Here is a 15,776-nt window from a genome sequence, read left to right on the forward strand (position 1 = left end):
GTGAGTTAGTGGAGAGTTTCTGGCACTCAGTATCGGATTTTCCATCTCCATACCATTTCTACTCATGCTGTCAGTGCTGGGGATGGAGAGGAACCGAGGGTGGGGAGATTCCAATGGTCCATTGAGGAGACCACCCCCCCCCCCCACCCCCCCCACCCCCGCTACTTGTCAAAAAGCTGTTGAGTTGGACAACAGGGGTGAGCCTCTCCTACCGCTGGTTAAATTGCAGCGAACGCGAGATGAGGCCTGTAAGTGGTCACTGACACACAAACATACCAATCAGGAGCGGGAATATGTCATTCGCCCCCTCGAGCCTGCTCTGCCATTCAGTAAGATCATGGCTGATCTGAACGTGGCCTTAATTCCACACTCCGTCTAATCCGATAACATTTGTTTTTTTTTTAGAAAATATTTTATTAAGGCATTTATAATTTTAACACTTTTAAACAGAAAAATCCAACAAAGACAAAAAACCCACAATAACATAGCCAACCCCCCCTCCCCCCCGCAACACAGACCCCCAACCAACATGGTCCGTATACACACTCCGTCTCACAGCCCTCCCTTCAATGGTTTTCCTACCATTATTCGTCACTTCCATGCCTCCCCCCTTCCCCCCCACTCCACCATTTCCCCCCCTTGCTGACAGACTAATTTTCCTTAAAGAAGTCGATGATTGGCTGCCACCTCCGAGAGAACCCCTGTAATGAACCCCTTGAGGCGAATTTGACTTTCTCCATCCTGAGAAACCCCGCCATTAGAGGCTGGTTTAGCACACTGGGCTAAATCGCTGGCTTTGAAAGCAGACCAAGGCAGGCCAGCAGCACGGTTCAATTCCCGTACCGGCCTCCCCGAACAGGTGCCGGAATGTGGCGACTAGGGGCTTTTCACAGTAACTTCATTTGAAGCCTACTTGTGACAAGAAGCGATTTTCATTTCATGTCGCTAACCCAGACCCCCGACTTCGGGGGCTCCGAGTCCCCCCATGCCAACAGAATCCATCTCCGGGCCACCAGGGGAGCAAAGGCCAAAGCGTCGGCCTCTCTTCTCCTCGCCCAGGGCTCCCGGATCTTCCGACACTCCGAATATCGCCACCTCTGGACTCGGAGTCACCCTCCCTTGCAGGACCTCAGACATGACGTCCGCAAATCCCTGCCAAAAGCCCCTCAACCTCGGACACGCCCAGAACATGTGCACATGATTCATAGGACGTCCCCCACACCTGTCCTCCACCTCCTCAAAAAACCTGCTCATCCGAGCCACAGACATATGAGCCCTCTGAAGGAAACTTTAATTTATAGGATCTTAACCTGTCGAACCACGCCAAGTTTGGGGGAAGCTTAGTTGATGAATCAAGTCCTGGCGCAATACGACAAGTTGTAAGATTTGTAATATTTGTAGACTGAGTGTTAAGTTGTTTGATTCCTTGTATTATTCGACTGTGTATAGTTGAAGGAATTTATATCATCTCTGCTATTCGGTTATCAGTAGCACTTTGCGAATACTGGAACTCAGCAGAAATTTGCAGTATAAACTCCTCAGGTGCCAAAAAGAATTGTTTTATTTGTAGTCGCTTGATTACAATTTGAAAGTCATTTAAAAGGCAATTCGTAGACAATTCGAAGCTTTCAGAGAATTACAGACATTATCTTTCTTTGCTTAGGCAGACAGCTCGAAAGTAACTTTTTAAAGGTCAAAGTCTGGCAATGAAACATGAAGAGAGAGAGAAAGCTTATCTTCAGCTAAACTCAAACTCAAAGTCAAAAATGGACTAACATCACTGACACAGACTGTTAAACTGACAACCCCCAAAAGACATAAACTAAAATGGAGACTAGAATCAAAGGCAAAAACTGACTAAACTAACAGAAAGACAAAACTTAAGCTACAAAGACAATACTCACAAAGACAACAAAACCCCAACCTAACCTAACCTAACCTAACCTAACCTTACAAAGACAATAAAACCTAAAATGGCGGGGAGAAACTTTTTAGTTATACACTTTCATATCTGTCTTAAATCGTCTAATTACACCCCAATATAATCCTAATTGGTTTGGGTTAGACTCAAACACATTTGATTTGATGGCAAGCCGTCCATCTTCAATGTGCAACATCAGCTTTTCTGACCTAGCTGTTATCTGCATTGTGAACAATGGTGCTGTGTATTCAATCCCTTGACCTTGACAATTAGCACAAGACAGTGTCATTATCTTGAAAATATGCATTTGCCAGAACAACGGACTTCAGTAAAAGTGAATTATGCTGTATAAATGGGTATTTAAAACTGGGGCTCAACATTTATGCTTAAACAGCTATCTTTTACCTATACTAGTTGTATTTGAAATACTTGGCTTCTACAGTCGGCCCTTTGATAAATCGAAAAATTGAGATATATCAGGAAAGATTAAAATACATCATTAATGCGATAGGATAGGTAAAAGCGCAAAGAATCATTGCAGTTTTAAACAACAAAATGGAATTAACATTGCAACAGGCATTTCAAAATAATTATTATAATTAATAGATTAATCAAATTTGATCACATTGGTAATTAATAATAACTTCATGTAAAATTATTATACAATAAAAGTTGAACATATGATCTAGTAATAAATGGTAAAATGATTATCAAAATTGATGTCAAGTCTTTGACATCTTCTGGATAATACACAAAAGCTTGTTGAAAGGGTTAATTTTCTTGCAGAGACAAAAAGAGGCGTATAGCTTGGAATGATGCCATTCGCATCTTTAAACTTTTTTTTTTGTCACTCAAATGGACTGGGAGTAAAAGTTGGATTGCTGCCAAATTCCCGTTATCAAATTTCTTTGAACGATATGTTCTTTTGGCTTTTAATCAAAGATTGTTTTTTTTTTAAAAAAACAGCTTCCACATTGTTTGAAGTTTTAATTTCCAGGCTAATTCCAAACATTTATTTTAAAATATCAAATACAATAACTTATTAAATATATAACTGAACCAATCGTGTGCTGTATCTTGATTTTCTGTCGATGAATTTGCCGATTCTGTTAAAGGAAACACAGCTAACAAGATATGTTAATTTCTTTAAATTAATAAAGCAACGTTCAGAATGACAGTTTTCTTAAGTTGACAGTTCTTGGCAACTTTTTAGCGATACATTGAGGGTTCTTTAGCTGCTTTGATGGCAGCCGTTCTCTTCTGAGTAAGTTCCCTTTTTCGTTTGGAAATTTTCTGTCCCAAGTAAACATCTTTCTGGGCAATTTGTGCTTTGTGAAAGCTAGCTTTGCGACTGTTAGTACTGAGGTGGTTCAAGACCATCCGTAAATCTTTGTCATGATCATCTTTATTGATAGAGGTTATCAGAACATCATCTTCATATTGGATAATGGTGGAACGCCGAACAGGCAGTTGCCTGAGATGATTCTGTAAAGCCATGTGGTAAACAGTTGGGCTATTATGATACTGTTGTTGATTAACTGTAAAAGCAACCCATGGTTGTAGTTGCTTAGCCAGTGTTGCTGACCAGAAGCCATACTGGGTGTGTCTTGTTGGTACGTGTTACATGGTTGACCATGAGGTGGAAATGTATTGTAGTGAACATTGTCTACTTCATTATCATCTCTCGAATCCATCCGTTGTTTTTGATAGCATTTTGCCATCCAGTGTCCTATTCTACCACAGAAAAGACATTGTGGTATTTCCTTACGTGATTTTAATGGAGCAAGGGTACATGTTTGCTCTAGCGCTGGTGGTGAAGTTGTAGTTAGTGCTGATATTCCTGCAGGTGCTGCAACAGCCGCCGCTGGAGCAGCAGGTAACATGGGCTGGATTTGAGCAATAGGCTGCATTTGAGCAGCTGCAGTGTTAAAAGTTGCCTGATTGTGCAAACCACGATCTATCTGAATGCATCGGTCAACTATGTCTCGGTATGTGCCAGCTGTAGCCCAAGCTGGTAAAACCAAATTCAAGGCAGCAGAAACTCCAGGTTTAACACCGGCTATAAAAGCCGTTTTTAATGGACTTAAAGTGCTTGCATCCCATGTGTCATTTTCCTGGTCGAGTGTCATCCCTGAATATTCCATCCAAGTACGTAAAAATCTTTCCTCAAAATCCTGAATATCTTCATTCTTTTTTTGAAAGCAAGCTGTGATCTTAGACCAATTGGTCCTCGGGGGGCGAAATTGTAATAGCCAATTCTTGATTGTTAGCCAACCAGCTTCTAAATTTTGCAAATCGTCTCCAAGGGCAACTTCTACTTCATTTCTAAGGGTCGAACTTATACGAGTACCTAGCATGATAGTCAGAATTTGTACTCCATCAAGTGGGTGGAGACTGTAAATGGCTTGTAATCTGTGAATTCCATCCCATGTGGTCATACCACCCTTTTTAGGGTGTGGAAGACCCTTGGACCATTCGTCAATTTTAGAAGGATCAATTTGTTCATGAACCCATTGGTGGTCAAATATGTTTCTAGTGATAGTTTCACCATCTTCTTCTATTTTTTTGCTTCCAACTCTAACCCGTTTGCGTTTTAAAGGGGCTAGTCGAATTGCTTTAGTATTTTGTATTGTAGGAACACTATCTTCGTCTGATTCATCCGACAGAGAAAATGATTTATTTTTAACAATTGATCTCGGCTGTGCAATTGCCGATTGTGCCACTAGGTGGGTGGCTTGGACTGCTTTCTGAGTTTGTTCAATCTTTTGTACAGAAAGCATGTTTGTCAAAGATTTACAATGTTCATTCACGCTGGTTATATTTCTTTCTAAAACACATCTTTCTTTCACTAACTTGCAATTTTCAAGTTCAATTCGCTCAGTTTTTAATTGCAATTGTCGGTATTTTGACTCCACTTCAAAGACTTGATTTTGGAATTCTGTTATTTGAAAAGATAACTGCTGGAGTTCAGAGGTTTTGTTTTGCAAATCTGTTTTAATTTCATCATGATGCTCAAGTTTGGATTTTGCAACTCGTAAATCTGTTTTAATTTCATCATAATGCTCAAGTTTGGATTTTGCAACTTGCAAACCTGTTTTAATTTCATCAGAATGCTCAAGTTTGGATTTTGCATCTTGCAGTTCTGTTTCAAGTTTGGATTTTGCATCTTGCAATTCTGTTTTAATTTCATCATAATGCTCAAGTTTGGATTTTGCAACTTGCAAATCTGTTTTAATTTCATCATAATATTCAAGTTTGGATTTTGTATCTTGCAATTCTGTTTCAAGTTTGGATTTTGCATCTTGCAAATCTGTTTTAATTTCATCATAATGCTCAAGTTTGGATTTTGCAACTTGCAATTCTGTTTTAATTTCATCAGAATGCTCAAGTTTGGATTTTGCATCTTGCAAATCTGTTTCAAGTTTGGATTTTGCATCTTGCAATTCTGTTTTAATTTCATCAGAATGCTCAAGTTTGGATTTTGCATCTTGCAAATCTGTTTCAAGTTTGGATTTTGCATCTTGCAATTCTTCAACAACTGTAATTAATTGTTTTTTAGTGGACCTATACTCATCATCGCTTCGCTCAGTAGTTAATTGCAACTGTTGGTATTTTGACTCCACTTTAAAAACTTGGATTTGAAATTGCTGGAGTTCAGAGGTTTTGTTTTGCAAATCTGTTCTAATTTCATCATAATGCTCAAGTTTGGATTTTGCAACTTGCAATTCTGTTTCAAGTTTGGATTTTGCAACTTGCAATTCTGTTTTAATTTCATCATAATGCTCAAGTTTGGATTTTGCAACTTGCAATTCTGTTTCAAGTTTGGATTTTGCATCTTGCAATTCTTCAACAACTGTAATTAATTGTTTTTTAGTAGACCTATACTCATCATCACTTCGTTCAGTATTTAATTGCAGCTGTTGGTATTTTGACTCCATTTTAAAAACTTGATTTTGGAATTCTGACTCCACTTCAAAAACTTGATTTTGAAATTCTGCGATTTGAACATTTAACTGCTGGAGTTCAGAGGTTTTATTTTGCAAATCTGTTCTAATTTCATCATAATGCTCAAGTTTGGATTTTGCATCTTGCAAATCTTCAAGAACTGCACTTAGTTGGTCTTTAGTGGACTGAAGCTGATGATCACTTTTATTTTTAACAATGATCTCTTGCTGACTGTGTATCTGTCCCGTAATTACCAGGGACCATTTTACATGTTCTGCACCGTGTAATCGTGTGCATTTTCCCCATGCTCTCTTGATATTATTGAAGGACCACTGTCCTCTGGGGATATCATACTTTGATTCAATTTTTTTTGAGGTTTCACATAGGTTAAAATGTCTACGAGTGAAAGATCTACAATCCCCCAACATATCTTCAACAGAAACATCTGGTATTCCAGCACCCCCCTTGGATGTAGTGGGGAGTAATTTTCTGTCTGCTAAAGGCTCTGAATCTACACTTTGAATTGGATCAGCCATAACTTTTCTTGATCGCTGACTGCCGTTTTATTTTAGTTACTGCAGTGACTAGTCTTTCAGTCACGTCTGATAGTCTGACCGAAGGCACTTGATTTATTTAACACAGTCTATAAAAAATGTTCTTTTCAAGGGTCGAAGTACTGATTGATGCGGCTTTAAGACTTTTAATGGGTGAAAAAGATATTTCTTACCCCAGTCTAGCCGTGGGTTCCGGCTGTCTTCTGGGCCTCCTCCGATTATCTCCGAAGCTTCCCGAAGGTTCCCGACCTCCTCCGATTATCTTCGAAGCTTTCCGTCGTCACCTGGGCCTCCGAAGGTCGTCCTCAGTACTCCCCCCCCCCCGACTGCTTGACTACGCCAATTAAAGGAAACTTTAATTTATAGGGATTCTTGTAATCAGAAGATTCTAGGTTCGACTCCTGCCTGACTCGCCAATTGAAGGAAACTTTAATTTATAGGATCTTAACCTGTCGAACCACGCCAAGTTTGGGGGAAGCTTAGTTGATGAATCAAGTCCTGGCGCAATACGACAAGTTGTAAGATTTGTAATATTTGTAGACTGAGTGTTAAGTTGTTTGATTCCTTGTATTATTCGACTGTGTATAGTTGAAGGAATTTATATCATCTCTGCTATTCGGTTATCAGTAGCACTTTGCGAATACTGGAACTCAGCAGAAATTTGCAGTATAAACTCCTCAGGTGCCAAAAAGAATTGTTTTATTTGTAGTCGCTTGATTACAATTTGAAAGTCATTTAAAAGGCAATTCGTAGACAATTCGAAGCTTTCAGAGAATTACAGACATTATCTTTCTTTGCTTAGGCAGACAGCTCGAAAGTAACTTTTTAAAGGTCAAAGTCTGGCAATGAAACATGAAGAGAGAGAGAAAGCTTATCTTCAGCTAAACTCAAACTCAAAGTCAAAAATGGACTAACATCACTGACACAGACTGTTAAACTGACAACCCCCAAAAGACATAAACTAAAATGGAGACTAGAATCAAAGGCAAAAACTGACTAAACTAACAGAAAGACAAAACTTAAGCTACAAAGACAATACTCACAAAGACAACAAAACCCCAACCTAACCTAACCTAACCTAACCTAACCTTACAAAGACAATAAAACCTAAAATGGCGGGGAGAAACTTTTTAGTTATACACTTTCATATCTGTCTTAAATCGTCTAATTACACCCCAATATAATCCTAATTGGTTTGGGTTAGACTCAAACACATTTGATTTGATGGCAAGCCGTCCATCTTCAATGTGCAACATCAGCTTTTCTGACCTAGCTGTTATCTGCATTGTGAACAATGGTGCTGTGTATTCAATCCCTTGACCTTGACAATTAGCACAAGACAGTGTCATTATCTTGAAAATATGCATTTGCCAGAACAACGGACTTCAGTAAAAGTGAATTATGCTGTATAAATGGGTATTTAAAACTGGGGCTCAACATTTATGCTTAAACAGCTATCTTTTACCTATACTAGTTGTATTTGAAATACTTGGCTTCTACACCCTCCCGATAATATTTGCAAGTCAAGAATCGACCTACCACTCCCCCATCAAAGTGAACCCAAACAAATCTAAAAGTGACGTTGCTGTTGATATAATGATTTAAAATGGTTTTACCTGTAGAGTGTAAAGGTATGGCAGCCAGACACAGTCACCCCAACCCAGGTACCAACCAAAATGGTCATGGCAAATATCGATCGTCTTCAGATACCATGCTTCGTTCCAGAAGAAATCCACCACATAAATTGCCTAAAAATAGTCAGTCACTTTATAGTGGTCACATGAAAAGCTAATAATTTTCTTTACACCGCCGGCAAGGCCAACATTTGCTGGTCATCCCCAATCTCCCTTGAACTGCTCGACCATTTCACCGGGCAGTTAAGAGTCAACCACATTGCTGTGGGTCTGGAGTCACATGTGGGCCAGACCGGGTAAGGATGGCAGATTTCTTTCCCTCAAGGCCACTGGCTCAGAGTTTACAACAGCAAAGACACAACAGCATACATTTGTGGGCGGCCCGGTAGCACAGTGGTTAGCACTGTGGCTTCACAGCGCCAGGGTCCCACTTTCGATTCCTGGCTTGGGTCACTGTCTGTGCGGAGTCTGCACGTTCTCCCCGTGTCTGCGTGGGTTTCCTCCGGGCGCTCCGGTTTCCTCCCACAAGTCACAAAGTGCTGTTAGGTAATTTGGACATTCTGAATTCTCCCTGTGTGTACCCGAACAGGCGCCAGAGTGTGGCGACTAGGGGATTTTCACGGTAACTTCATTGCAGTATGATTGTAAGCCTACTTGTGACAATAAAGATTATTATTATTAATGATGCCTTTAAAATAGACAAAGGGGGACAAAGAAAAACGAGGGGATATTGGGGAAGGGAGGGAATTAATGAAACAATGGGAGTTGAGAAATTGGAGAGCGTTTGGACCTCGTGTACCAGATCGGTTTTTAACGACAATCACTGGTTTCATGGTCACCGTTAGACAAGCATTTAAATTCCAGATTATGAGAATTATAGAATCCCTACATGCAGAAGGAGGCCATTTGGCCCACCGAGTCTACACCGACCCTCTGAGTGGTAGGCTTTAAGGAGCATCTTAAGTGAGAGAGGGAGATAATTCTGGAGTAGCTTGGCTAGCACTGCTGCCTCACGGCATCGAGGTCCCAGGTTCGACCCCGGTTCTGCTTCACTGTCCGTGTGGAGTTTGCACATTCTCCCCGTGTTTACGTGGGTTTTGCCCCTACAACCCAAAAGATGTGCAGCGTAGGTGAATTGGCCATGCTAAATTGCCCCTTAATTTGAAAAAATGAATTGGGTACTCTAAATTTATAAAACAAAAAATTCTGGAGCAGCTGAATATCTGGGCTGCCAATTTGGAAATGTATTGTTTTTGACCAATGTTGCTAAGCATCAGCATGTAGACGGCAAATAGGATTCCCCTTGCCCCTCCCTCATATCTTTCTCAAATATCCAGTTCCTTTCCTTTTTATTTATTTATTTTTTAAATTTAGAGTATGCAACTCTTTTTTTCCAATTAAGGGGCAATTTAGCGTGGCCAATCTACCTACCCTGCACATCGTTGTGGGGTGAGATCTACTTCCCTTTTTAAAGCCGTAATGGATTCTGCTCCCCGTGATCGGAGGATTCCTTTGTGGCAAAAAAAAAATCTCCTTTAGCTCTTTTCATGCCCTCACTCAAATCAGACTGTTCGCAACAACTACTTCCGTACATTGTTGCCTGCCAATGTTGGCACACAATGCAGGGCTTCCCAATAAGTTTGAAAACTTTTAAGTTCAAGATAGGGTGATCTCAGGTGTATGGGTTGGGGAGGGCAAGGTGTCGGAAATACACCAGGAGTTGAAAGAAGAGGGGGAAGCGCTGGTAGAAGAGTTGAAGGGTAAATGGGAGGAGGAGCTGGGGGAGGAGATCAAGGAAGGTCTGTGGGCTGATGCCCTAGGCAGGGTTAATTCCTCCTCCTCGTGTGCCAGGCTCAGCCTGATACAATTTAAGGTGGTCCACAGAGCGCACTTGACGGGGGCGAGGTCGAGTAGGTTCTTTGGGGTAGAGGACAGATGTGGAAGGTGCTCAGGGAGCCCGGCGAACCATGTCCATATGTTTTGGTCATGCCCAGCACTGGAGGGGTTCTGGAGAGGAGTGGCGGGACCAATATCTCACGTGGTGAAAGTCCGGGTCAAGCCAAGCTGGGGGCTAGCAATATTTGGAGTAGTGGATGAACCGGGAGTGCAGGAGGCGAAAGAGGCCGGCATTCTGGCCTTTGCGTCCCTAGTAGCCCGGCGAAGGATCTTGCTAATGTGGAAGGAGGCGAAGCCCCCCCAGCCTGGAGGCCTGGATAAATGATATGGCTGGGTTCATAAAGTTGGAGAGGATTAAGTTCGCCTTGAGAGGGTCTGCGCAGGGGTTTTAAAGGCGGTGGTAACCGTTCCTAGACTATCTCGCGGAGCGTTAGAGGAAGGTCGGTCAGCAGCAGCAGCAACCTGGAGAGAGAGGGGGGGGGGGGGGGAGACGTCCTGGGGGGGGGGGAAAGAGTGGGGACTGCCTGGGAGGGTGGATGAGCAAGAGATAACATGAAGGGTTGGGGAAACTGGCACGTACGGGTGAGGGCCAGTGTACAAAGCTGTGTAGATATATCATTTTGCCATGTATATATCTTGTTCTGCGCGATTTCTCGTTTTTATTTTTGTTACGGGGGGGGGGGGGGGGGGGGGGGGGGGGTTATTGTTTGTAAGGGAGAAAAATTGTGTTAAAAAACTTTAATAAATATATATTTTTTAAAAAAGTCATAAAATTACCTGCAGCACGTTCACCAAGATCATGGAGTTGGTCACTTGACCGTAGAGCTCTTGCTGTTTGGCAGCAAAGGAAAGGTTAATAAGAGTCCATGCCACAATACCAGGACGGCCATTAAAGAATAGCTTGAAGTCAAACCACGTCCCTATCCGTGGGTTAAATTCAATTCCCATCATGTAGTTGTAGAAAAAGTTGCCAGTGAATTTGCTAAAGGGAATAAACATATTAAAACTGTACTTCCCACTTTAATAGAATCAGCAGCAATGTAATACTGATAATATTTTTGTACTGCTTTTTCATCCCTTTTTTATGAGGTGTTCATTGGCAAATCTATTCGGCAGCTGGATGTATCTACCAGGCTTCTGTTTCAGACCAAGGCCACTGGCTCAGAATTTATAACAACAAAAACAGTAACAACATACATTTGAATGGTGCCTTTAACATAGCCATCACAAAGGAGAAAGTGCTAGAGAAACTAAGAGGTCTAAAAATTGATAAATCTCCGGGCCCAGATGGGATACATCCTAGAGTTCTCAAGGAAATAGCTGAAGAAATAGTGGAGGAGTTAGTCATGATCTTTCAAAAGTCACTGGAGTCAGGGAAAGTCCCAGAGGATTGGAAAATCGCTGTTGTAACCCCCCTGTTCAAGAAGGGAACAAGGAAAAAGATGGAAAATTATAGGCCAATTAGCCTAACCTCAGTTGTTGGCAAGATTCTAGAATCCATCGTTAAGGATGAGATTTCTAAATTCTTGGAAGTGCAGGGTCGGATTTGGACAAGTCAGCAAGGATTTAGTAAGGGGAGGTCGTGCCTGACAAACCTGTTAGAGTTCTTTGAAGAGATAACAAATAGGTTAGACCAAGGAGAGCCAATGGATGTTATCTATCTTGACTTCCAAAAGGCCTTTGATAAGGTGCCTCACGGGAGACTGCTGAGTAAAATAAGGGCCCATGATATTCGAGGCAAGGTACTAACATGGATTGACGATTGGCTGTCAGGCAGAAGGCAGAGAGTTGGGATAAAAGGTTCTTTTTCGGAATGGCAACCGGTGATGAGTGGTGTCCCACAGGGTTCAGTGTTGGGGCCACAGTTTTTCTCTTTATATATTAACAATCTAGATGACGGGACTGGGGGCATTCTAGCTAAGTTTGCCGAGGATACAAAGATAGGTGGAGGGGCAGGTAGTATTGAGGAGGTGGGGAGGCTGCAGAAAGATTTAGACAGTTTAGGAGAGTGGTCCAAGAAATGGCAGATGGAATTCAACGTGGGCAAGTGCGAGGTCTTGCACTTTGGAAAAAAGAATAGAGGCATGGACTATTTTCTAAACGGTGACAAAATTCATAATGCTGAAGTGCAAAGGGACTTGGGAGTCCTAGTCCAGGATTCTCTGAAGGTAAACTTGCAGGTTGAGTCCGTAATTAAGAAAGCAAATGCAATGTTGTCATTTATCTCAAGAGGCTTGGAATATAAAAGCAGGGATGTACTTCTGAAGCTTTATAAAGCATTAGTTAGGCCCCATTTAGAATACTGTGAGCAATTTTGGGCCCCACACCTCAGGAAGGACATACTGGCACTGGAGCGGGTCCAGCGGAGATTCACACGGACGATCCCAGGAATGGTAGGCCTGACATACAATGAACGTCTGAGGATCCTGGGATTATATTAATTGGAGTTTAGGAGGTTGAGGGGAGATCTAATAGAAACTTACAAGATAATGAATGGCTTAGATAGGGTGGACGTAGGGAAGTTGTTTCCATTAGCAGGGGAGACTAGGACCCGTGGGCACAGCCTTAGAATAAAAGGGAGCCACTTTAGAACAGAGATTTCTTCAGCCAGAGAGTGGTGGGTCTGTGGAATTCATTGGCACAGAGGGCGGTGGAGGCCGGGACGTTGAGTGTCTTTAAGACAGAAGTTGATAAATTCTTGATTTCTCGAGGAATTAAGGGCTATGGAGAGAGAGCGGGTAAATGGAGTTGAAATCAGCCATGATTGAATGGTGGAGTGGACTCGATGGGCCGAATGGCCTTACTTCCGCTCCTATGTCTTATGGTTTTATGGTCTAGACAAATGACCAAACTGCTTCTCAGAGGGACAAAGAAAAATGTAGATGTGGAGACAAATGGCAGAAGGGAGGGAATGAAAAGTTGGGTTATGGAAGTGGGCTTTAGGGAGGGTCTTAATGAAACAATGGGAGGTGAGAATGCAAAATGGCTTTTGGAAATTGGAGGGTCTGGAGGGTGTGTGGATCAGGGGCGAAATTCTCCGGTATCGGCACGATGTCCGCCGACCGGCGCCAAAAACGGCGCAAATCAGTCAGGCATCGCGCCGCCCAAAAGGTGCGGAATCCTCCGCATCTTGGGGGGCCGAGCCTTAACCTTGAGGGGCTAGGCCCGCGCCGGACTGATTTTCCCCCTGCCAGCTGGCGCGGAAATGACATTGCCGGGCGGCGCATGCGCACGAGCGTTAGCGGCCGCTCACGGCATCCCCGCGCATGCGCTGTGGAGGGAGTCTCTTCCGCCTCCGCCATGGTGGAGACCGTGGTGAAGGCAGAAGGAAAAGAATGCCCCCACGGCACAGGTCCGCCCGCGGATCGGTGGGCCCCAATCGCGGGCCAGGCCACTGTGGGGGCACCCCCCGGGGCCAGATCGCCACGCGCCCCCCCACAGGACCCCGGAGCCCGCCCTAGCCGCCTTGTCCCGCTGGTAAGGTAGGTGGTTTAATCCACGCCGGCGGGACAGGCATTCTAGCAGTGGGACTTCGGCCCATCCAGCCCGGAGAATTGCTGGGGGGGGGCGGGATTTACGCCAGCCCCTGGCGATTCTCCGACCCGGCGGGGGGGTCGGCGAATCTCGCCCTAGGTGACTGAAGGCATGGCGACCAAAGGTGGGGCAAATGCATAAGAGACGGATGTAAAAGGAGCGAGAAGAGGGGAGAAAGTGCAATGCTGGAGAATGTAACAGGCACAAGGAGGGCCGAGACATTTGACTGATTTCAACATACAGGGGAGCTGTTTAAATTGGAATCTTTTGGGAATTTGGAGTTAGTGTGGAAAGAGGTGATGAGTGAGCAGCAATAGGTGTTGGGTAGACTACAGGAGGGTGAAGAATGGGTAGGATATCAGGCCCAAAGTTCACCCCAGGATTGGACAGGATACTGAGTTTGTGAAAGTCAGGTTCACTTTGGGACAGCACCTAGGGATAAAATCAGGGGAAAGGGTTGGGTTGCCAACACTCCAGGATTGTATGGAGTCTCCAGGAATTAAAGATGGATTTCTAGAACAATACTGTGGGCAAACCCAAGAGAAATATCGAAGTGTGTGACAAAGAAAGTGCATTTATTCGTTATAAAATTATTGGAGATGTTTTAATGAAGGCTCTAAGTTTTTTTCTTTTAATTTTAAAGTACCCAATTCTTTTTTTTCCAATTAAGGGGTAATTTAGCGCGGCCAATCCACCTACTCTGCACATTTTTGGGTTGTGGGGGTGAGACCCACGCAGACACGGGGAGAATGTGCAAACTCCACACAGACAGTGACTCAGGGCCGGGATTGAACCTGGATCCTTGACGCCGTGAGGCAGCAGTGCTAACACTGCCCATGAGCATGGCAGTTGAAAATCATGTGTTGAAACCTCCAAGTGTATATCCACAGATTTGGCAACTTAAGAAGCTTAATAGTGGGAGCTGAAAACAGTGCTTAGCTGGAGGGACAAAACAAAAATACTGAAGACCCTATCAAGGAAGGATGGTTCAAGAAATGTCAAGGTAGAAGATCCGCTATGATCTAGTTGAATGGCAGAACAGACTCAAAGGCCCAAAAGGCCCACTTCTAATGAAAGATCATTGATTTGAAACATTAACCTTACTGCATAGACACTGCCTCATAGACTGAGGATGGGATTTTCAGGGCCCGCCTTCCACCCGGGTCATCCAGTTCCGCTGAAAGTCGATAAGACTTTGGCATGGCTGCCGAATCTCCCACGGTGGCTCCAGTTTCTACGAGGCCGGAAAATCCCAGCCTCCCGAGTCTTTCCAGCATTTTCCGCTTTGATTTAAGCCGGAGGAAGCTCATTCAAATTTAAATGGCAGGTGAGCAGTCTGACAATACAGAGGTAATGGTGGGGTTCACAAGAGATTTTGGCGATGCAGAGATAGGGTCATCAGTATACAGGTGGAAGCTGATTCACCAGCCGCAGATTATAACAACACACAAGGAAGAGATGGGGCCTCACAGTTAGATCAGAGGTGCAAACAATGGCCCCTCTAATTTTTCTTCATTGTGTGCAGCCTGCTTATTGCAGGTACATTCAAGATTGCTGCACATCCGTGCAGCTAGTTGAACATGTTTGGTACAAGGGAACTCTTTTGGTAGGGCTGGTCTGCATCTGATCAAATAGATAAAGAGGTGGACCAAGCTAGGGCATTTCCACTGAGCTGGAGAACGATGGAGGTGCACTGAAGGAGGAAAACATTTCCCCCCCCTAATTTTTCCAATTAAGGGGCAATTTAGGGTGGCCAATCCACTTACCCTGCATATCTTTGGGTTGTGGGGGTGAGACCCACGCAGACACGGGGAGAATGTGCAAACTCCACACAAACAGTGACCTGGGGTCGGGATCGAACCCGGGTCCTCGGCGCCATGAGGCAGCAGCGCTAACCATTGTGCTGCACTAGGAGGAAGACTTAAAAGCTGCCATAGAGGAGACGCTTGAAGGGAGATAATAAATCGCTGTCACAGCGATTTTTGGGTGGCTTTTGTTAAGAGTTGTTTCAATGTTGTGGGAGGGTTGAAAATCATATCAAAGTGCTGAGTTAGAGGAGATGTGGGCATGGAGAGGAATGAAAGTCTAGAGTTGAGTTTGGAAGGTCAGAGGGGTTAAATTTGGTAACAACAACAGTTTTTAAAAGAGAGGAGAGAGAACGCGGAGACATTGACAATGACAGCTCGTAGAACATATAGATACCCCGTTATTATTCTGTAAACGTCTTCAATAAACTTGCATGTTCAGCTTTTAAGCTGGAGGGACAACCAATGACGAATACAAGCCAAGAAC

General features: G+C 43.5%; 1 protein-coding gene and 1 long non-coding RNA gene across 2 annotated transcripts in view; both read right to left on the reverse strand.

Annotated features, from left to right (window-relative positions):
• Nucleotides 1–15,776, reverse strand: part of dhcr7 (7-dehydrocholesterol reductase) — an 82,987-nt gene that overhangs the window by 4,066 nt on the left and 63,145 nt on the right. Inside the window, exons 6-7 of the mRNA XM_072466722.1 lie at nucleotides 10,728–10,932; nucleotides 8,037–8,168 (exon numbers count right to left, since the gene is read on the reverse strand). Coding sequence (XP_072322823.1) covers nucleotides 8,037–8,168; nucleotides 10,728–10,932 — 337 coding nt within the window. The remainder of the gene's footprint in view (nucleotides 1–8,036; nucleotides 8,169–10,727; nucleotides 10,933–15,776) is intronic.
• On the reverse strand, nucleotides 1,539–7,920 carry LOC140384745 (uncharacterized). The gene is made up of 2 exons (XR_011933131.1): nucleotides 7,484–7,920; nucleotides 1,539–1,939 (listed from the first exon to the last, which is right to left on the reverse strand). It is a non-coding gene; the product is annotated as an uncharacterized lncRNA (long non-coding RNA).

Source organism: Scyliorhinus torazame, chromosome 10 (genome assembly GCF_047496885.1).
Source record: "Scyliorhinus torazame isolate Kashiwa2021f chromosome 10, sScyTor2.1, whole genome shotgun sequence".
In the NCBI taxonomy this organism is placed as follows: Eukaryota; Metazoa; Chordata; class Chondrichthyes; order Carcharhiniformes; family Scyliorhinidae; genus Scyliorhinus; species Scyliorhinus torazame.